At 45.5% G+C, this 21,896-nt stretch overlaps 1 protein-coding gene across 1 annotated transcript in view; it reads left to right on the plus strand.

Moving 5' to 3' along the window:
* Positions 1 to 292: 292 nt before the first annotated feature.
* The window catches only part of SMS (spermine synthase), a 44,280-nt gene continuing 22,676 nt past the window's right edge, over positions 293 to 21,896 (plus strand). Inside the window, exons 1-2 of the mRNA XM_028522908.2 lie at positions 293 to 507; positions 19,769 to 19,889. Coding sequence (XP_028378709.1) covers positions 459 to 507; positions 19,769 to 19,889 — 170 coding nt within the window. The 5' untranslated portion in view covers positions 293 to 458. The remainder of the gene's footprint in view (positions 508 to 19,768; positions 19,890 to 21,896) is intronic.

Genomic DNA, 21,896 nt, shown 5'->3' on the forward strand with positions numbered 1-21,896 from the left:
TTTTCCTGGCCGGGAAATAAGAGGGGCCTTGGGTTGGGGGCTGGTCTGGGGGAAATAAGGGGGGGGGGTGGGCCCCCCGGAAGTCGTGCTGCGCTGTTTAAACCTAAGGTGACCTAACGGATGGCCGTATCCCCGGCCTGATCCTGGGCGCGGGGCGCGGCCATTGGTGACGCACGCGAGGGAGCACGGCGCCCACGTTTCCACCATTGCTTCAGCGAGGCCTCACCCCCCCTCTGCGCTGTAAGTTCGGGGCTACGGGCGCCGGCGCTTCCTCCCTCCCGGAGGCGGGCCCGACCCCGCCCCTGCGCCCCGGGTGGCTCCCGGCGGCCCCTCCCACCTCTTACCCTCGGCCTCCCCGGCGCGGCACAGTCCCCGCTGGCCGCAGGCTGACCCGCCGTGCGGTCCCCCATTTTCCCGCGGCCGCCTCCCCCAGGCATGGCCCAGGGCCTCGCCTCACTATGGCAGCAGCACGGCACAGCACGCTCGACTTCACGCTCGGCGCCAAAGGTGAGGACATGCAGCCGCCACCTGCCCCGTCGCCCCTGTCTGTCGCCTGGAGGGCTGGGGCCGGGCGAAGCGCACGCTGCGGGCCGAACAATGCATGCTGCGGGACCATGTGCACCGGCGGGCGGGTGGAGACCGAGCTCAGACTCGCTCCGCGCTCGGTCCGGACCGCAGTGCGGGGTCTGCAGGGGCCGTGCCGGGTCCCCCAGCCCAGCCGCCCTTCGGGCCCGGGTCGCCTAGAGCCCCCTAGGCGGGACACCGTGGGGCGGGTATGCAGGGGCGGTGGCAAAACGAGGCGTGGATGGCGCGGGTCCACCCGCGTGACCTTTTCCTGTTTTCTGGGGCGGGTAAATTCCCCCCCTGGGGACGGGGACTCCCCTCACGGGAGCTCAGGCTGGGGAAAGGACCACGCTGCGCTTGCAAAATTCTTGGGCGACTGCGTAGGAGATGGATCCCCCGGAAAGGGACCGGGGACGGGAAAAGGAAACGATTATTATTGGTGGGGGGGCGATGAGGTCTGGGCGCGGGAGCCCAAATTCCCCAAATTGGGGAGCCTAAGAAGCCCGAGAGGCGACTAGAATAGAGGGCTGGGGAAGTCGGAACTGTGTGCAGGAACTATGAGGGGGGGAGGGGTATTTTGCAGGCTTTGCTCTGGGTGCTTATAACATGGGGGGAGGGGTAGGACTGCGGGTCTTGTTTTCTGGTGGCTTTTAATTTTAAACCTATGAGAGCTGTAGACTTCAATCTGCGCTTCCCGTACGTCCCACTTGGAGCATCTCGTCAATATCCCGCTCTTGCAGTGTTTTCTTTGAATTGGATGGACCCACCTTTTTTGTTACCATTTGGAACATTGACTTTCTCGATTTCTCTTCCCGTTGTTTCAGCTTCTAAGAGTACTCACTTTACATTTTCTCCCCCAAGGTTAAAGGATCTCCGGAGGTACAAGACCTAATAAAATGACTGAGGACTGGAGCAAGATCTAGGTTTGCGCCCTACCCTTCATGATTGGCTCCGCATGTGACTTTGGTCTTGTTTTTCATCTTCCCTGTGGTAAAAGGGGGAAGAACAGTGAACACTTAAGAGGGCTTTTAATCTTAAGGGAGTTGCCGGAAAACACCACAATGTTGTTAAGTAATCTCATTGTATTTGGGTGGTCTGGAAGTGCCTTGGAGAAAACAAAGCATTTTTTAGTTCCTACATTTCTTAGGTGAGGATGGAGGGAAAGGAAACTGGTGGGAAGAATCCGAATATAAAATAGTGATTAGGGCAGCAGCTAGTGGGGTGTGAGATAGCTAAGATTTTGTTGAATAATTGCCCTGCCAGCTTAAAGCTATTAGTGGTTGGTGAAAGTTCTGGCATACTCAATTTAGAGGTCAGAAGGGCGAGAGGCTTGAGGAATAGTGGCTCAAGGTCACCCAGCTGCAAGGAGGTGCGTCTAGGAGGTGATCCTGGTAGTAAGCACCTGTGAGCACTCACCTGAACTAACAGGAGTTTCTAGGCTCTAAGAAGGGTAAACTCTGGATGAGGCCTGAAGATTCTGGTACTTGACTTAGTTTGTGTCACCGCCTGAAGCTTAAACAGCCTTTCAGCTGAATTTAGATGTTGCCTGTGGAAATGATGGGCGCTTCCCTGTTCTGTTGTAAAAATGAGGGAAAATCTTCACATGATTGTGTGAAGAAAAGTGATAAAACTTGAATACTTCCTTTGGGCACACATGGTTAGGGAGGGAGAGAGAACCAGGGACACTCATTTTGGAAGGGAGCAGGAGGAACTGGCAGAATCAGAGTTGGAAAGGTGTGGAAGTGACATCTAAATAATTTAGTTGGGCAAAGAGAAAATAAAGTAAAAAAAGATTAAGGGGTATTGCCAGCTAGTTATTCTTAATTCCCAGCCTGTTAATCTTAAAGCTGAGAAAGTTTTGATGGTAAGGTGAAGAGCATCCTACAAAGAAATATTGAGGGGGATGTGTGCATATGCATGCATACACCTATGTTAGATCTTGAGTCCCTACAAGAGGGTTTTGGGAGTAAGAGAAGTCTGATTCTTACTGCAAGGAGAATCATTTGATACGGGGGGCGGGGGGGGGGCAGGCAGGGAGGCATGTTACCCTCACTTGTCAGTAGGTATCCACATTTGTAAAATAGAAGGGGATCTGGCTAGACTAGGCTTTCCTAAGTTCTTTTGGTTTTCATTAAGGGGCACTTGGTGAGAGATCTACAACCTGTGAGGTCTCCAAAAACATTTATTTTAATTGATAATAATGAGTCAAAAAACACTACTCTTCACTTGAGTATTGGATTGACTCAGGGGTGAGTCAAATGGCTGCGGAGCCTGGATTCATGTTCTTTTTCCCATTTGTCAGTAATTTTTCCTAATGTTGCAGTTCAATGATGTGATTTTAATGTAATTAAGCTTGAAACATTTACTTATGTTACTGTGATTCTATATAACTTGGTTACCAATGCAAGCCAGCTAGTAAGTACATAGCAGTCACTGGGCCGCTAAGGGCAATTTTAAGTTGGGCCTGGTGAGACCTGTTTAGTGCGCGGGTTGATGAGGTAACCCAGTAAATCTTAATGTTTGCTAAAAAAAAAAAATCTCATCTTTGGTCATCTTGTAAGTGAAGTGTTGGACTCTGAGGACTCTTGTGCCCAGAAAACATTTTGTGATTTCTCAACCTGAGAGGCTAACAAGACTAAAACATGTCTGGTGTTTGTATAGTTTAAGCATCACTGGGCTGGTGAAGGACCCTTGGTTTGTTTCTAGTTCTGTACGCTAGGCAGTGAGCTTGTGGGGTGTATAGAGGTGGGTGAGATGCCCATGCCTCTGCTTGCCCTGTTAGAGCACAGTCTCTAGCTGGCCAGTTAGCCCTGGAAAGGTCTAGCAATCCTTTAGATTTCCCTGGGCTGGGAGCATCTTTGAAGGCAGTTCTCCACGGTCTGTGTCCAGGAAACAGTTCTGGAACATCATAGGTGTTTGATAAGTGCTGGTTAAATGGACCTGATCGATGTTATGGTGATAGTGGAAAGCTATTAGTTAAGTCCACTAGGGGAAAACAAGGCACACGTTTACTTTTAGAATTGAGGGTGAAGCCAGAGTGGGGAAACCAGGTGCCTGGCTGATGCTGTTACATTTGTCTTTTGGACTACTTAACCTATGCGTTATATAGTAGGGGGGAAAACGACGGTGTCACTCAAATTGATGAATTAATTTCGTAATAAAAACCTTGTTTATATCAAATTAAGAACAGAAGGTTTAGGCTAGGGGTTCTTCACTTCCTGTGCCTTTGACCCTCATCAGGGAGGCTTTGGAGCTCTCCTGAGAATAAGAATTTTAGATGTATAAAATACCCCAGTTATTTGAAATGCAATCTTCAAATTAAAAAAAAACCCAAATATGTGGTGTAGTAATATGTGCTCCTTTAATAACATGAAAAATAACATGGCCTAATAACGTCCACAATTCCGAAGTAGAGCGGAGGAAATCTGTATAAAAGTTGTGATGTGATAAAAAAAAGCTGTGATTTGATTGGTGGCATTGGCCAGGTGTATTTGAGAATGTGTGATTTTATAAGTATAATTGAAGAAAATGTTAAATTTCAATTCATAAAAGTAAGGATGTGTATTTTTTTCCATCCAACTTCACAGACCCTCTGAATTAAATCCACTGACCCCTTGGGAGCCCATGGACCCTGAGGTTCAAACCCCTTAGGAGCTAGAGAGAGAACCAGACTGCCATTTCTGTATATTGTTTTTTAGGAGGAGGTTTCCAATCAAGGCCAGAGCTATAGGCAGATGTTCCTCGTTTTTCTTCAGAACAATTCTTTGAAAATGTAAAAGCTTGTATTTATTAAATGCCTCCTTGGCTAGTCATTGCATCACACATTATTTTATGTGATCCTTACAACGACCTTTTGGTTGGACCTGTTATGCCCATTTTAAGATGAATACATGGGCCCATTAAAGTTTTCACCTTATTGGTGGGGTTGGTAGCTGGGATTCACAGCCATGTCTATTGGATTTCAACGCCTTTGCTAATTCAACAACTGGGAAACCTCTCAGTTTAAGGCAGTGATTTTCAACCTTCCAGTCTCTCTTCACCTCCCCCCCCAGCCCACAGGGACATTTGGTGGTATCTGGAGACATTTTTGGTTGTCAAAGCTGGGGATGTGCTACTAGAATCTAGTAGACCAGGGATGCTGCTAAACAATACAGTGCACAGGGCCCCTCCACTGCATTGGCAGCCCAAAATGTCCGTAGTGCTGGAGTAGAGAAACCCCAGTGTCAATTCTCACTAGGCTGTTGTAGTAAATGGGGTGAGACATCATCAGCAAAATTTTTCTGGTTGTTTTTGGAGGGCTCCATTATGCACGAATCAATAGGCATGGAGGGACGGTGGCTTCCTCTAAGGTTTGCACTGGGGTTGGTTGGAAGTGATTGGGGATGACCACCACTTCCTACCCAACTGAACCTGTGGCTTCAGGTGACCCTCCCTAATTTCCTGCCCATCTACCAGACTCCCACTCTCCTGTGTATTTATTTAGCTGCTTTCTGGTAGAAGCATATCGTGTTCCAGTGTTTTACATAGCTATAAGTTAAAACCTCAACAATTCAGTTTTCAGTGCATCAAGTGTTTCTGTTCAAGAGTAGAAGATTTCTCCTTCTGCTGCCTGCATTATCATTATCCCTTGTCCACCATTGTGATAACACACCCATCCTTCTCACTGTAACCCTGAAACCTGGGGAGCCGTGACTGGGAGTGGGAAATGTCGGCTTGGGCCCACTCTAGATTGACTGAATCACAGCTTGGGGGAGGGGACAGAGTTCCTGGAATTTGCATTTTTTTATCCAGTTTTCTCCCAGTAGTTCTGATGTTGATGAAGTATGGAGAACTACTATAAAAAGACCCTCATTTAAAAACAAACAAAACTCATTTCAGAAGCCTTTGGGGCACACACCCACCACAGCCCCAATCAGCCCCAGTCATGAAGTCCCCACTATATAGTCTCCCAAATCCCTTGCTCACTTTTCCTGGCTCCAGTTCTTGGCCATAGTCTCCTTATTTGCTTCCAGTTTGGGGAAGGCTGGATCATCCGGAACTCAACAGATCATTTTCCCTTCCAGGGGTGTCGAACCTTTTGGCATCTCTGGGCCACACTGGAAGAAGAGTTGTCTTGGGCCACACATTCAGTACACAAACACTAGCCCTGGCTGGTGTGGTTCAGTGGATTACGCACTGCCCTGTGAACCAAAGGGTTGCAGGTTCGATTCCCAGTCAGGGCACGTGCCTGGGTTGCCGGCCAGGTCCCCAGTAGGGGGTGTGCAAGAAGCAACCACACGTTGATGGTTCTCTTCCTCCCTTCTCTCTAAAAAATAAAAATCTTTTAAAAAAAAGGTTTTAAGTAAGTTTGTGATGTTGTGTTGGGCCGCATTCATAGCTATCCTGGGCCGCATGCGGTGGGTTGGACACCCTTGACTGTTTACCCATTTGAAAATCCTCCTGAGGGTCCTCATTGCCCTCCAGATAAGGTCGACCCCATCAGCATTCACAAGGTCCATTTCTACCCAGTTCTCATCCTTGAACACACACTTCAGTCTCAAACTCCTGCTTTCATGTAGCCTGAACTCAGAATTGGACAACTTTGGGGGAGGCATTTTTGGACCTTTTGGTATGATTTGGTACCTTAATTATGTTTGAAAATGCCTTGTGGACTGCTTGGCGGAGGTCCACATTAGAGTCTGCCCTCATGTGGCATGCTGTTTGGTTGGTTGGGATCTTTTTAACTCTTTTCCTCCAACTCTGCAATACAGTCTTTTATTTTAAAGATTTTATATATATTTAGGGGGAGCAGAGGGAGAAATAGAGAAACATTGGTGTTTGAGATATACATTAATTGGTGGCCTCTCGCATGCCCCTAACTGGGGACCTGGCCTGCAACGCAGGCACGTGCCCTAGACTGGGAATTGAATTGGTGACCTTTTGCTTCAGAGGCTGGTGTTCAGTCCACTGAGCCACAGCAGCCAGGGCTGCAATAGAGTCTTAATTCCACTGATCATGCTCTGTTGGACCGCAGGCTGAATAATTGCACATTGCTGGAGATTTCATTTTGTGTACTTGCCATTAAAAAATTCTATAAATCATGATACTTTTTTTAGAGTGTAGTTCCACAGTTATACCCATTTCTTGAAACCTGCAGAGGTCAAATGTGGTAAAATTGGTTTGTGTTATTTCTTACCTGGTAGTTCTCTATTGTTGTAAATGGAGGAGATAGCAAGCAGCTGTTTAAGAATTGACTCCATAGTCTAGGCATTAAGAATGTTTCCCACCCTAGCTAACGAGAGAGGAACGTTTTTAAGTAGTCTTGAAGCCCTGCATGTGATGTTTCTGAAGGAGAACAGGTTTTGAATTCAATGACCAAGCCCATAGACGATGTCTTGTGGGTTGTTGTTGTTTTTTTTTTTTTTTGCGGTGGGGGGGTTGCTGTTTTGTTTTGCAGTGGAGGAGTTACCAGTTTGGAATCTTATTTGCATTCTCTTAATTGTATAATGAAATTGACTGTGTTTGAATGGGCACTCACAGGCCTTTGCTACCTTCTTGGGAGACAGACTGAAGTGCTGCGGTCTCTCAGTTTTGAAAAGTTACAGCTCCTGGTGTCGGATGTGATCACTGAGTAGGACTTTGTATGATTTGAATTTAGACCACCACAGTTACACTAATAACCCTTGGTAGGTAAGGATTACTTAGAAAGTTACGGTTGGGCGTCTGTTTCAAAATGTGTTCAATGAAGCTATTATTGAGTTTACTTTCTGGAGTCATGGATCTTCCAGGCATTTCAATCCACCATTTCACTGCAGTTGTAACCCAAGCCTGCTGGTGTGCGCTGCGGCTCCAACCACCATTTCATGGTAGTTTAATTACAGGCTCAGTTCTTTTGAGAAGCTGGGAAACCTCCCCAATTGACTCTGCAAACCAAGTATGTAAACCATTGCACAAACGCTCTTTTAAACCCTTACAACTAGGCACTTTTCCAGACCCCAGAAAAAACAACTCGGGCCCTAAGTTGTGGTGGGCCTGGATTTCATTAAACTGTTACTGTCATCTGTGTTCCGGAAGGAGCCACTGAGCTAGTGCATACTTGTGATCAAATGCATTTATGTGCTAAGCCGCAAACTCAAAAGGAGCTGGTAAGCGCCGGCAGCAGGTAGTGTGTTCTAGATTCCTGAGCTGACTGGACCCTCCGGATAGTTCCACGTGCACCTTAATTTCTCTCTTTTCGTGAAGGCGCTAATGATACCAAAATCTCACACACTGTGTCCAGTGAAATGTTTGGAAGAGTGTCAGATGATATGTAGAGTATGTAACACTATTTGCAATACCTACGGCTGAGTACTTTCAAATTGTGCCAGTGGATAAAGGTGCTCAGTTATAAAGAGGTGTGAATTTAACGTACTGAAGTATAAGAAAAGTTCTGCTGGCAAACGACAAGGCAGAAAAAATGGGTGGGCCTGCAATATGAAGGGTATCCTACTTATATATATATATATAAAGGACTTCTTTGAATTAGTAAAGCACAATTTTTGAAAGAAACTTTGATTTTTAAAATACTACTTACATGGATTTGTGTTGCATGATTCCGTTTTTCTAGAATGGGAACTTCTGCAGTGAGAACCCTGACCAATTTCTAGGATACTGTTATATTTCACCAAATTGTCTCTCCCGAAGGACTGCAGATCATAGTGATGAAGCCAGACCGATAGGCTAAAGGGCATTTTGAATTTCTAGAAGTGTATATAGAATGCATCTCGCACTTGTTTCAGCATGGAACCCTTTTTCTTGGAGTATTTTTCAGGACCAGAGCCTTGGACCACGCTTTGAGAAAAAGTAATGGTGTGGGTTTTAGAAATAGTTTAACACTGAGTTTTTCAACTACGTAATGCTGCAGTTGGTTAATGTGGCCCCATTGGTTTGGGGGTTTTGAGGAAGAGGGTGGTGGATGTATTTATCCAAGTGTTTGATGTTCCTAAGTGCGGTTAGTCTAGGTTGGAGAGAGAAAAGAGCTTATTATCAACTGATTCTCTTTGGTATGAAGTACAAGAACATGATACGACTTCTTTAAAAAAGCATTTTGTGAGTGTTAAATTGTTCGTGGATTTCATGTGTCTGTTTTTTCTTTGAATAAAGATGTGGCAATTTACTTGAAACTGCAGAAGCTGTTCAAGTAATAGTTTATACATTTGTTTTTTTACATAACTTTTTTTAACTATTTGCTCATTTTAGACTATGTATAGGGTGTAGGGAAATAGAAAGGGGGAAACCCAGAAATCCTATCACCAGGAGACAGCCACTGTTGATGTTTTGGTTTATGGGACCAATGGCTTATTCTTTTCACATACATAACTGAGGAGGGCAACACAATGTCTTCATATTGAAAGCACTAGATTTTGGAGCATGACTGCTTGAGTTCGAATCCTGGCGGTACCACCACTAGCTATGTGACCTTGGCTATATCCTTTGCCTCTATTCCTCATTGGGGTGGCTACACTTTAGTTACTGTGTTGAATAACAGCAGGGAGAGTGGACATCCTTGCCTCATTACCATTCAGTCTATTACCATAAGTATAGTGCTAGCTGTAGGGTTTTTGTTAATGCTATTTATCAAGTTGTGGATAATTCTGATTCAGTTTTTGTGATTTTATTGTGAATGAGTGTTGAATGTCAGATACTTTTTCTTGCATCAATTAATATCATGTGATTTTCTTCTGTGGCCTATTACTATGGCACGTTACATAAATTAAAAAAAAAATATTTCATACCTGGAATAAATCCTGCTGGGTCATGGTATATAATTTTTTTTCATATTGTGAAATATTTACTTGTTAAGGATTCCAAGGACTTTCCAAGGATTTAAGGATTTTTGTGTTTATGTTCATGGCAGATATTGGTGTGGTCTGTAGGTTTCTTATTGTACTGTTTTTGGTTTTGTGTTAGGATAATGGCTTAGTTAGTAAAACGAATTGGGAGGCGTTCTCTCCCTTTCTGTTTTCTGGAAGAGATTATATAGAACTGGTGTTAATTCTTTAAATGCTTGGTTGAATTCTCCAGTGAAACCATCTGGCCTCAAGATCTTTTTCTTTTTCTTTTTCTTTCTTTTTGAGTTTAAAAAACTACACATTCAATTCCTTCATTTTTGGTCATTAACAGTACTGTATTATGTACTTAAAATTTGCTAAGTGAATAGATATTTTTTGCTTTACTTTTCTTCATTAAAAAATTTTTGACTGTATTTTTTCCATTACCATTTAGTCTCCTTACACCCTGCCCCACAATCCACCCCACTGTTGCCCATGTCCTTTTTATTCAATCCCTCCACCCTCAATTTCCTTAATATTGTAGTTATAGGGCCATTCAGCTTATGTATTTCATATTAGTGAATTGTGGTAGTTTGTGTTTATTTGAGGAATTGGCCCTTTTCCTTCTTAACTTGTCAAATTTCTTTGGGTAGAGTTGTTTGTAGGGTTCCCTTATTATCCTTTTGGTCTTTATAGTGATACCTGTTGTTTATTTCTAATATTGGTAATTGTATCTCCCCTTTTTTTTGTCAGTCTTGCTAAAGCTTGTCAATTTTGATTTTTTTTCTTGAACAAATAGCTTTTGTTTCTTTTTTTCAATGTCATTGATTTCTGCTGTTGTCTCTATGATTTCCTTTCTCTGCTTGCATTGGACGCACTTTTATTTTTCTAGGTTCGTGAAGTGGGAGGACAGACTAGTGATTTGAGACTTTAAAAATTCTCATTCTGTACTGTGGCGTTTCTGTTAACTGCTAATGTCATTTTTGTGTATTCTTTTTTTTTTAAAAAAAAGCAGGGGTCCGAGTTATATAGCTTATTAGCTTGGTTTTCTCCCCACATTTAATAAGTTGCTAACTTGAATGTAGGAATTATTCCTCAGATGATCGTAGTCTCAAGTGTTAACACCACTTCTGGAAATTCAGGTTGTAGATTACAGCTGAGTGTCCATACCCCTCCCTGTTGGTTAGGAACTGAGAGCTGAAAATACCTTAGACCTGGAGTCAGCAAACTGAGACCCTTGGGCCAGAAATCCTGCTTTCTGGCCTGTTTTAGTATGGCCCTCCAGCTGAGAATAATATTTGCGTTTTAAAGGGTGGTAAAACACACGCTTTTGTGAGAGACCTGCAATGCCTGAAATCTTTCCTTTGTGGCCCTTTACAGGATGAGGTGGCCCACCCGCTGCCTTTACACTAAGTCCAGTGGCTTGCCTCAGAGCCATCTGGAAAAATTTACAAGTACAGATTCCCAGCCCCTGCACATGGCCTATTTCTCATCTGGAATCCATCATCACACACACCCCTCTCTGTGTCTGGGAGTCTTGACTTGTGTCCTTTGTCTTTCATCTCTGTGCTGTTCTGCCATCACACTTAGTTTTCCAGTGCCTTGTAGGTGCTGAGTAATCTCCTTGGAGGTCCCCTGCAGGGGGCATACCTGAACATCTTCACGGAGTCTGCCTGCTCAAAGTCAGAAGAAGGAAGGTGCCAGGGCTGCCTCAGAAACAGCTCTGATGGGAAGGTGATTTCTGACATCACAAGGTCCAAACTCCTTTATCTCTGAAAAAGCTATTTTTGATTCACAGCCTGTCACAGATGCTTGGGCAGAAAACCCTAGAATTGTGTATAGAAACATAAAAGGTACTAGGGTCTGACCTGTAAAAGGATGCTGCCCACCTAAACTTACTGGGAAGAGAGCTAGGTATTTCCAATACTGGCTAAGTGCTCCTGGATGAGAAAAGTGGCGATCACACAGTTAGTTTGGGAAAGAAATCTTGTTCTCCTGGCTTGAGCTGAAGGAACCATTGCTGTCCAGCCTTGGGCCAGCTTGGAACTTGTTTTCATCCTGCTGCTCTGTGACATGAGGGAAAGGGGGAGATGACAGATGGCAGCTGGGACCCCTTTCACACCTCTTGGTGGACTGTGGATGGCAGTTTTGAACTAAAGGTAAGAGCTGGTTATTTTTACGGGTTCAGGTTCCTTAAGTCTTTTCCTGTCCTCTAACCTCAAACCCTACAAGTCGTATCTTGCCACCTGGCATGTCCCTTTTCTGATGCTGCTGGGCCTGTTTTTGTGTCACTCCTTTAACTTCTTCCTGTGGAGATGAGTGCAGCCCGCAGAGAAGTCTCTACGGTCCTGACCTCTTCTCCATGTCCGCTGCCTTGGTGGTCTTCCCCTTTCGTCTTCCACAGCTCTGGCCCAAGTTGACTCCTTCCTCGTCTCTGAAAACATGTTCCTTGAGCCCATGGAGTTGTAGGGTGCCTTACAATCGTTTAAAATGTTTCCTTCTGGAAAGGGGAAGGTGGCCCGGTGTTTAGCATCTCATAACCACAAACTAAGTGTTACCTTCCCTCCAAATGAGAGCCAGGCCTTTGCATAAGCTCCCGTTTCTGTGCTTTCTTTCATAATTCTTGGTTAGCCTCTCATGTGCGCTAAGTAATAGTGTGAGGGCCGGAGAGTTTGAGCCACTTGATAACTAACTCCATGGAGGTGCGCCCTCTCTGCCATTTGAGGCGTGTGGGGGAAACAGGTTTACCAGGAAGAAGATACAATACTGTATTAGTGTTTGGGTTCCCAACTAAAGATGGATTAGGATTGTGTCACACAAATTATATTTTAATACACCCTCCTTTAATTTTGTAAGGAGATTAGCTCCTGGAGGACCTGGGCTGGTGTTTACTTTAAAAGTAGAATGAGGCTCCTGCCCCGTTTCCAGTAGGTGTTGGGGGTGATGGGAAATGCACCTTTAACTGCTCTTCTGCAGCGTGGAAGCAAAGGCCAGGCAGTGAAATAATTAGCACATTTGCAATATGCCAAGTATAATGGCGTGTGAGTTTTAAGAAGTAGTCATTGTGGCTGGTACTGTAAACACTCCCATATGGTTTTCCTTAATGTGTGTTTGTCTGAAACGAGCTGGGTTACTTCTGTGTTGTGTTGTATGGCTCCCAGTCCAATTTCAGTAGGTCTTTTTCTTCCTTTCTAGAGTTAATTTTTCCTGGTTAGGTCGCTTTTCTCTATGAACATTAGAAACTGCTCTGAAAACAAGCTCTCCAAATTGTTTCTCATTGTTCCTCAACCCTACCTCACTGTAGTAATATTATTTTTTGAGGTATCATTGACATTTCACATTATATTAGCTACAGGCATACAACATAATTAGATATTTGTATATACTGCAAAATGATCACAGCAATGAGTCTAGTCGACACCCGTCATCACACAGTTACAATATTTTTCTTGAGATGAGAACTTTTCACATTCACTCTCCCAGCAACTCTCAAATATGTGATGCAGTACTATCAATTCAAGTCACCATGCTGTACATCACTGCTGTGATTGGACCCAGGCACTGAGATTGGCTGCAGGTGCACCTCAGTGGCTGGAAAGCCATCTCCAGCACCTGGGACAGTGCCTGCACACAGCAGCCACTCAGATACTTGCTATTTGGACACGGATGGTGGTTGGTGGGGATGGGTAGGAAGACCACCCCTTGAAACCACCTTACCCTGGTGCCTGTGGCCTGGCTTATGGTTGATTGCAGGAGAGAACCCCACTTCTGGAACTTTCCGTCGCTTTGGTTACTTCACAGTACCTGAGAATCCAAAAGAACAGTTTGTGTATGGGTTTTAGGGGACAGCTTTATTGAGATGTGACTCAGATGTCATACCGTTCTTTCATTTGAAGTAAATATTTCAGTGATTTCCAGTACAGTTGGCCCTATGCATCTGTGGATTCAACCAACTGCAGATAGAAAATATTGGAGGAGGGGAGTTACAATGTTGCTGACTGAGCATGGATAGACTTTTTTTTCTTGGAATTATTCCCTAAATCAGTGATTTTCAACCTTTTTCATCTAATGGTACAAATAAAGTAATTACCAAAGTTGTGTGACGCACCAAAAAAATGTATTATATTTTTGGCCGATCTGACAAAAAAATAGGTATAATTTTGATTCATTTCACATCAGGTAGCTTATTGTTGTGTTTCTTGCTGTCATTTTTTAATTTGATGATCTAAGGGAAAAGAGGCCAGCGCCCCTGACTGAGTACATAGTCAGGTACTGAAAGTTAAAAATTCTTGTGACACGCCATTTGAAAATCACTGACCTAAGCAATAAAGTATAACAACTATGTAAATATAGCAAATGTAATGTAAACATAGCATTTACATTATGTTAGGTATTATAAGTAACCTGGAGATGATTTAAAGTATATGGGAGGGTATGCATAGCTTACATGTAAATACTGTGCCATTTTATATACGGGATTGAACATTCCTGGATTTTGGTATCCATAGGGAGGGTGGTTCTGGAACCAGTCCCCTTTGGATACCAAGGGACAATTAATTATATATTCAGAGTTGTGTGACCATCACCCAGACAGAAACCTGTACCCCTTAGGCATCACCCTCATTCCTCCTAGCCCCTGGCACCCACTGATTTGCTTTTTGTGTTTAGGGATTTGCCTTTTCTGGCTGTGTCATAGAATGGAATTATACAATATTAGTCCTTTGTGACTGGCTTCTTTCACTTAACATCGCATCTTCAAGGGCCATCCAGGCTGTGGCAAGTGTCAGTGCTGCGTTTCTCCTCTGGCTGAATAATAGGTCATGGTATATGGATATACCGTGTTTTGTTTGTCCATTTATAACTTTGGGCTATTAGGGCTTTGCACATTTTGATAATTATGAAGCATGCTGCTCTGAACATTCCTGTTGGCTTGGGTTTTGTGTGAGGACACGAATCATCTTGCTGCTGTTACATAAGCACAACTGGATGAGGGAATATAAGACCAAGCTGTTGAAGGAAGACAGGCCTGAGAAAACTGCCTACTTCCTTGACCTTCACTTTAATCCATGGAAATTTATTAAGCCTTTTTTGTTTAAAAGATTTCATTTATTTATTTTTAGACTGAGGGGATGAGAGGGAGAAAGAGAGGGGGAGAAACATCAATGTGTGGCTGCTGCTCATGGGTCCCCAACCCGGGATCTGGCCCGCGACCCAGGCATGTGCCCTGACTGGGAGTCAAACAGGCCACCTTTTGATTCGCGGGCCCTTGCTCAATCCACTGAGCTACACCAGCCAGGGCTGAAACAACCTTAATGTCATTTTAAGTTTAAGGGTTAAGCTCTGTGAGAAATATGTAGACTCTGTATATCATTTGATTTCGGTAATCTGGACTTGCTGCCTGGCAACATTCCTGTGTTTGGTTACACCTAGCATATCCTGAGTGACTGCAAACGATGTTCTCTAAGCCTTAGACAGTTCTGGGCAAGCTGCTGGGGTGAGAGGGAGTTGTGAGCAATGCTGCGCTCTTTTGTTAGTGTCAGAGTGGCTAAGCCGGTGGTGGTGGGAACCCTGGAACAGACTTGTTTTAACTTGATATAATTTACACACAGCACATTTTAGTGTACAGTTCTGAGTTTTGACCAATGCAGTGGTCACGTAACCATACCCTACTGTGAATGTTAGGACTTCTGAGCGGATTTTTAAAGCAGATACTGGAATGACTTCAAACTGTATTGGAGTCCAGTTTCCTTTTCTTCCTCTTTTATGTTGAGAGGTCTTTCAGGAAAATCAGAAAGCTGGTTTATGTGGTAAGGGAAACTGCACAGCCCAATTCTAGCTCTTAGGTGTTCTGACATCAGAGCCTCGAGCTTTGAGGAAAGGATAAGTGTGTCTGCTTTCTCTTGCGGTGAGCTGCTCATGGAGGTAAGAGGGAGTGGGGGTGGGCCCTGCACTCGGACGGGCCCTCTGACCGGGACTTAAAGGGGAAGTGTGGGTGGGGAAGGTAGACCTGAGGGAGTGGAGAATCAGGTAGGAGGAGGGTACAGGGCTGTGGAAGCCCTAGGGTCTGGGGGAGTAGGAGATGAGCTGGCCACAAATTGCCTATTCCGCCCCCCTAATTTTGCAGATGAGACTAGTGCAGCTGTGGCCCATAGCCCGGCAAGCTGGTGCCAACTGATGGCCCTGCAGAAGGGATGGCGTCCAGCATGGCGGAGACTCAGGATTGGGGAGCTTAAAGAACGTCCACACATCGTTTGTCCTAAGTTGTCTTGGTGGAAGTTTTTCACGTTGCAAAAGACTTCAAGGCACAGTTCAAGGTCACTGGTGGAGAGTCCAGAGTTTTTCTGGAATGCGTATTTCCCGAGGGCAGCCTGTAATGGAATCCACTTTGTTAAGGGAGTTAGAGTATTTTAGCCTCTTAAAGCTGAGTGAGTGAGAATATAACTGAAACACATTTTCCCACAGTTTTGCCAGGGTACTTGGTGTCTTAGGTTTTTGTTCAACAGTCCCTCAACTTGTTGGGCTACTGAAGTTGGATTGGTGCAGCTACTCTTGTTAATTTAATGCCCATCACCAGGGGGATCAGTGATGAAATGGCAGTACCAGACCGCAAGGGATGGAGGGAATGAGCACTAGTGCCGAGTTCCTTAGAGGACAGTGGGTGAGCAGCTGGGCGGGAGGCAGGTTCCAGCGGATGTACAGGGTGGGGATTTGACCATCTGAAGCTGGTGGTCAAGGTCGGAGCGCTGAGGTTCATTCTCTAAGACAGGCCTGTAAATGGATCCCTGGCAGAAAACTGAGGAAGGGAGATGAAACTTGGGCTTTCATCCTTCCCTCCCCTGCCTTCAAGTTGATTCCTTTTGAGTCATTGCTGAATAAATACATACAGAGTAGGCAGTGATCTGGAAGTGGGGGCATTAGTTCTTCAGCGGATAAAGGACACATTTTACCCTGGGGCAGGTCGCTGTGGTTCTGAGCACTTTGGAAGGCTCTGAGTAGTATGCTAGTTATTACATACTCTTCTTGCCTGGCTAGCCAGAGCTCTTTTAAGAACTTTTGCCAAAAAAACCCCCCCATTTTATTAGCCTGGTTTGGATTACCATGTCTACCTAAAAACGGTGTGGTTATATCTCTTTTAGCATTTGAATCTACTTTTGGATTTTCAGATTTGGAAACATTTATGACACTGCTATCTTATGTTCCCAGAGTTCGGTAGGCTGTGACCCCAGGCTCATTTTCACTTGTCTGTAGAGCATCCAGTACTTTTCAAGGGTTTCCATCCTTGGGCAATTGGGTTATGAGGCTTTTTTTCCCCATAAGAGTGGGGTGATGGGGACTACTCACATTTAGTGGGCACGACTCGTTTTACCAAAGTCCTGTGAGGCACAGGATTGTCACTTAAACCATATTGTCAACCTCAGTTTGGGAACCCTGAGAGAGCCTCTCACTTTAGGAACCCACATTTTGCTCGGTCGTGTTACATGCTCCCTGCTAGGGAACCTTTTGGTGGCTTGAGTGTAATTAGTTTGGAGATCATGGGGATTTCCTTTTCTTTTTTTGTGTCTATTGGTGTGGGTTAGTGGTTCTCAACTATGGCTGCATATTGTAATTTCCTAGGGATCTTTAAAAAAATACTGATGCCTGCGTCCAACCCCCAGATTTTCATTTAATTGGTCTAGGATGTGGCATCAGAATTTTTAAAACTCCCTCGGTGATTATAATACACAGCTAGGATCGAAAAACACTGGTCTACATGTTCTAGAAACTGTGCAAAGTGGAGCTTATGTCTTTGGCTTTCTCTTTTCACTTTAAAACCATGATTGTGGAAAAGAGATGATGGGCAGTTAGTTCAGTTCTGGCTCCCCTTTCTGGAGTGTTCTCCAAGGGCTGGGAGCGGGGTGGGTGACAGGGGAGTCCCCAGGTCAGTGGCAGGGCTGGCACAGTGCCCATGGGGACCAGGAAGTGGAGACAGCCAGAAATAACATTCAGACCTGGCCTATTTCTATTGAACTGGGGGGGAACCCATAGTATAAAAATAAGTGACACACCCTGGCTAGTGTGGCTCAGTGGATCGAGTGCCAGCCTGGGAGCCAAAGGGTTGCCAGTTCGATTCCCAGTCGGAGCACACACCTTGGTTTGCATGCGTTGCATGCCAGGTGCCCAGTAGGGGGCACGTGAGAGGCAATCTCCCCTTGATGTTTCTCTCCCTCTCTCTAAAAATAAATAAATGAAATCTTTAAAAAATCTTTAAAAAAAGAAATAAGTAACACATCAAATTGAATTTCTTTGTTATTGTGTTTTTCTTCCATTTTGAACCTGGCTGGAGGGTGCTATTGGCCCACTTGGTGCCTTTGCTAATTGTGGCAGTTAGAGAAAAACAGACGATCTCCACGCTGGGCTTTGCTGGCAGTCAAGGGCTTTGTGAGTACCACACAAAGTAAACCCCTTTCTCTCATCCAAGGGACAACGTTTGCCCCAGCTCAACCTGTGGGCTGAGATCCTCACTCACTGCCCAGCCCGGCCAGTGGCACACAGGGTGGTCCTGCCTGGATTGTCCCCTTCACCAGCCCAGGGGATTTGTGTTCTGTTTTGAAATGTGCCAACAGAACCCAATCTTGAGGCCCTTTACCAGGAGTGATGAGTTGTTTTATACACTTTCAAAACAGAAAACATCTGTTCTAGCCAAGGAGGATTGAATAATTACATAGTGGCTTTCCTCGTCTTCAGGGTAAGTACCGCCGGGGGATGTGGACTCAGACGTGCTGGGCACACTTGTCTTCACCACTGTGCCCTTCAGTCACTTCCCCGGTGGCCTGACCTCACCGGGCTTCCTTGGCAAACACACACTGAACAAGGGCAGATCTTTTCGTCAAGTTTGAAATCAGAACTTTTTTTTTTAGGAGGTGGAATTCAGTCTTAAAACCACCGTTCTGAGGATGTAATTCAGGCCTCCTCTTTTAATTTCCTGAGCCAATTTCAGAATCGTGAAGCCAGCTAGATCATTTTTCTGCCAAATGAGTTTCCCAGAGGCACAGTTTCGCTGGGAATGAGTGAGACTGTAATGGCACTCCAAGTCGGTGCTTGTGTTGGTCGGTGCTTGTGTCCCCGTGGGTGTGTTCTGTGGCTTCTGCTCCAGTAGTTTCTACCTTACATGGGGCTTTTTCCTGGAAGTGGCCTCAGTTTAGTTGGGTTGTTCAAAGGGCACCCCGACACTCTCGGGTCTTGCCCAGGTCTCCTGCTGTCCCTCCTGTGCTCTGTTTGGCTGTTATCTCCTCAAAGGGAGGAGACCCCTTTCTTTGTGGGTAAACCACTGTTTTTTTTTTTTTTTTTAAGATTTTATGTTTTAGAGAGGGGAAAGGAGGGAGAAAGAGAGGGAGAGAAACGTTGATGTGGGAGGGAGACATCTATAGGCTACCTCTTACAGGCCCCCTCCACGCCTCCACGGTTGGCCACGCCTCCAACCACAGACCTGGTCCCCACAACCCAGGCATGTGCCCTGACTGGGAATTGAACTGGTGACTTTTTGGTTCACAGATGGGCGCTCAACCCACTGAGCACAGCAGCCAGGGCCTATTGGCATTTTAATGCAGGGGTTGAAGTCCATTTGCCTTCCCAATCTCTTTCTTCCTCTCCACAATTGCTGGTACCCCGTAGGTGTCTGGGCTGTGGCTCACTTCTCTCCGCCTACCCTGTCTTAGGGTTTGGGGGTACACTCTGTCATCTAGTTTTGTTCTAAATGGTGTCTGAGTTTGGGTTGTGGTACCCTAGTTGCTCTGTGTTTGGGGATTCAGAGGATTACAGTCACTCCTTTACTGCCATTCTTGCTGCTCTATTTGCTCCTGTTTAAGCAAAGTTGAAAATATGAATTTTAGTGGATATATTAGTCTGTTGGGGCTACTGTAATAAAATATTACAGATGGGTAACTGAAAACAGAAACTTACTCTCTCCCAGGTCTGGAGGCCAGAAGTTTGCAAACAAAGCATGGGCCAGGGCCACACCCCTCTGAAGGCTGTGGGGGGAGGGTTCCTGCTTGCTGCGTGTTCTTGGCCCGGGGTGTATCATTCCAGTCTCTACCTTTGCTGCCTTCACATCACCTGTGCCTTCTCCCCGTGTCTTCTCCTCTTCTCTCTCTCACAAGGACACTTGTCATTGGATTTAGGATCCACCTGGACAATCCAAGATGTTTTCCGCTCTATATCCTTAAATTAACTGTGTTCTCTTGTATTACCTGCTGATCTGTGTAGCCTGTGCTTGGCAGGATGGAGACTGTTTTACAGCTCATGACAAAGGGGATAAGTGACTCTGGCCACTCTTTTTGTTCAGGTTTTCTTAAAAAGTTCAGTCATCAAACTGTGCCTCACTGGCTTTCCTTCTGAACACGATTCATCTGACCATCTTGCTTTTCTCCCCGCTCTAGCTGATGGCAAGACCATTCTTAAAGGCCTCCAGTCCATTTTCCAGGAGCAGGGAATGACCGAGTCGGTGCATACCTGGCAGGACCATGGCTATTTAGCGACCTACATAAACAAAAATGGCAGGTAAGCTGTCCTTGAGTGCTTGTCTTTGCATCTGAGCACTTCAGGAGTGGGAGCCGGGGTGCTGCAAAGGGCAGTAGTTGGGGGTGTCTAGGTATTTTTTTCCCTTCTTTGATGACTTTTGGGAAGGGGCTAGAATTCAGTGCTTCTCAGCCCTAGCTTCACAGTAGCATCTCTCCGGGGCACTTCCACAAAATCCCATGCCCAGTCACTTCCCCTGCAGAGAGTAAACCACTGGACATCATTTCTCTAAAGCCCCCAAGTGATTCTACTGCGTGGCCAGGACCCGGAAACACTGGGCAGCACAAGCAGTGTGAATTGGTAGGCAGTGATCTGGACGTAGTTAAAACAGGTTCCTGGGCCCTGTGCAAGAGTTTCTGATGTGGTAGGTCCAGGGCAGTGCCCCGAATCGCATTTCCAGCAGACTCCCAGGGGATGCTGATGCTGCTGGTGGGTTGACCCCACTGTGAGTAGCACTATTATAAGTGATTACCCATTCACGTAGACCATCGTCAGATGCAGGATGAAAATGTGTACTGGAAGCTTGCCAGGAAGCGGAGGAGATCCAAGAGTTCAAGTTTTTTTTCCTTAACACCTACAGACTATCTGGACTTTATGTAATCGACATGTAGATGAAAGTCAAGGTGTTTTGAGAATGGGAATGTCTGTACTACCTCTAGACTGGGTTTAGTATGCTATTAAGATTCTTAGTAATTTACACTGTGAATTTAAAAGTGTGAGCTCCTGGGTATTTTTGATGGCTTTCAGTCCATTCCCCCAATGAGTACAAAGTCCTAGAATTCCACGTGACTTCATTAATATCCCATATTCTCTCCTTTGTTTTTCTGTTAACCGCCCCCCGCCCCAACCATCTTACAGAGAGGCCCAGAAGACACTGCTATGAGATAAAGGAAACTTGCTTTTTGAGACTACCTCCTCATCCATTATTCTCTTTATAAGTCTAGTTGGTCCACCTCTATGGCAGTATTTGGCATTCCTTCTCCTGGTGCCTCTCAAAGACATCCTCACCCCTTCTCCCCAAGTCAGATTTCTATTTCTGACTACATGGCAAGCCTCCATATATGTGTTTAGCAGATAACTCATATGTATCTAAAGTTATTTCTTCACCCAAGAAATAACTTGACAGTGTCACCACCCAACCCTGTTTGGCTCTCCATCCTCTTCATGGTCCGGCCCAGTTACCAGCATGTCTCCTGGAAGCAGAGGCCTGAGCTGCCCCCAAGCCCTCTGGCTCCTGCAGGAACACCTTCAGTCCCTCCCTGCCCTGACTTCTCTGCTCTACCCTCCCTGCCACCATCTCTCACTGTCCTTACTGTGGCCCATCCTTTGGGGACCTCAGAAAATCAGACCTTGACACTCTGTCACCTTGGAAAACTCCTGCACTCCCAGTGCAGCCTGGCATCTCTGACTGCCTGTCTCCTCAGGGCCTTTGCAGCCTGGCCCTGCCTGTCTCTCTACTGAAGTTCTTGAATCTTCTGCCTGATACACCAATTCCAGCCATCCAGAGGACTTAGAATTCTTCCTGGAAGGTAGTGTTTTAGTGCAAGAGCTGTTTGGAAATTGCTTTTATAAGCAGCAGAAAAAACCCCTCGAAACCTCCAGCATGCTTAATTTGAAAAAACTTAATTTTCTCCATTAGTTTTCCAGTTTCACTTGAGCAGCTGGGACCCATCCCTGTGGTTCCTGTTCTGAAATCTTCCTGCCTAGGCACTGCTCGCTGGAAGGAAGCACTGTAGCTCCACACTGAGCTTCCGGCCTAAGCTTCTGGTTAATGGCCCCTTGAGGTCCTGGTCCGCAGCCACCTTTTTTCATGTTCTCCATATTCCCCCTGGTGAATTTTCCTTTTTATTTCTTGTTTTAATCCCTTGAGGTCGGTACTTGAGACCCTACCTTCCAGCATGCTGTGCGTTCCCCCGATTCTCTGGGAAAGGACTCTTTGCCAGGACCACCCAGGTGGTTAAGGGGTCCCATTCTTTTGTGCTGCTGGTG

The sequence above is a fragment of the Phyllostomus discolor genome, chromosome X (genome assembly GCF_004126475.2).
Source record: "Phyllostomus discolor isolate MPI-MPIP mPhyDis1 chromosome X, mPhyDis1.pri.v3, whole genome shotgun sequence".
Taxonomy (NCBI): Eukaryota; Metazoa; Chordata; class Mammalia; order Chiroptera; family Phyllostomidae; genus Phyllostomus; species Phyllostomus discolor.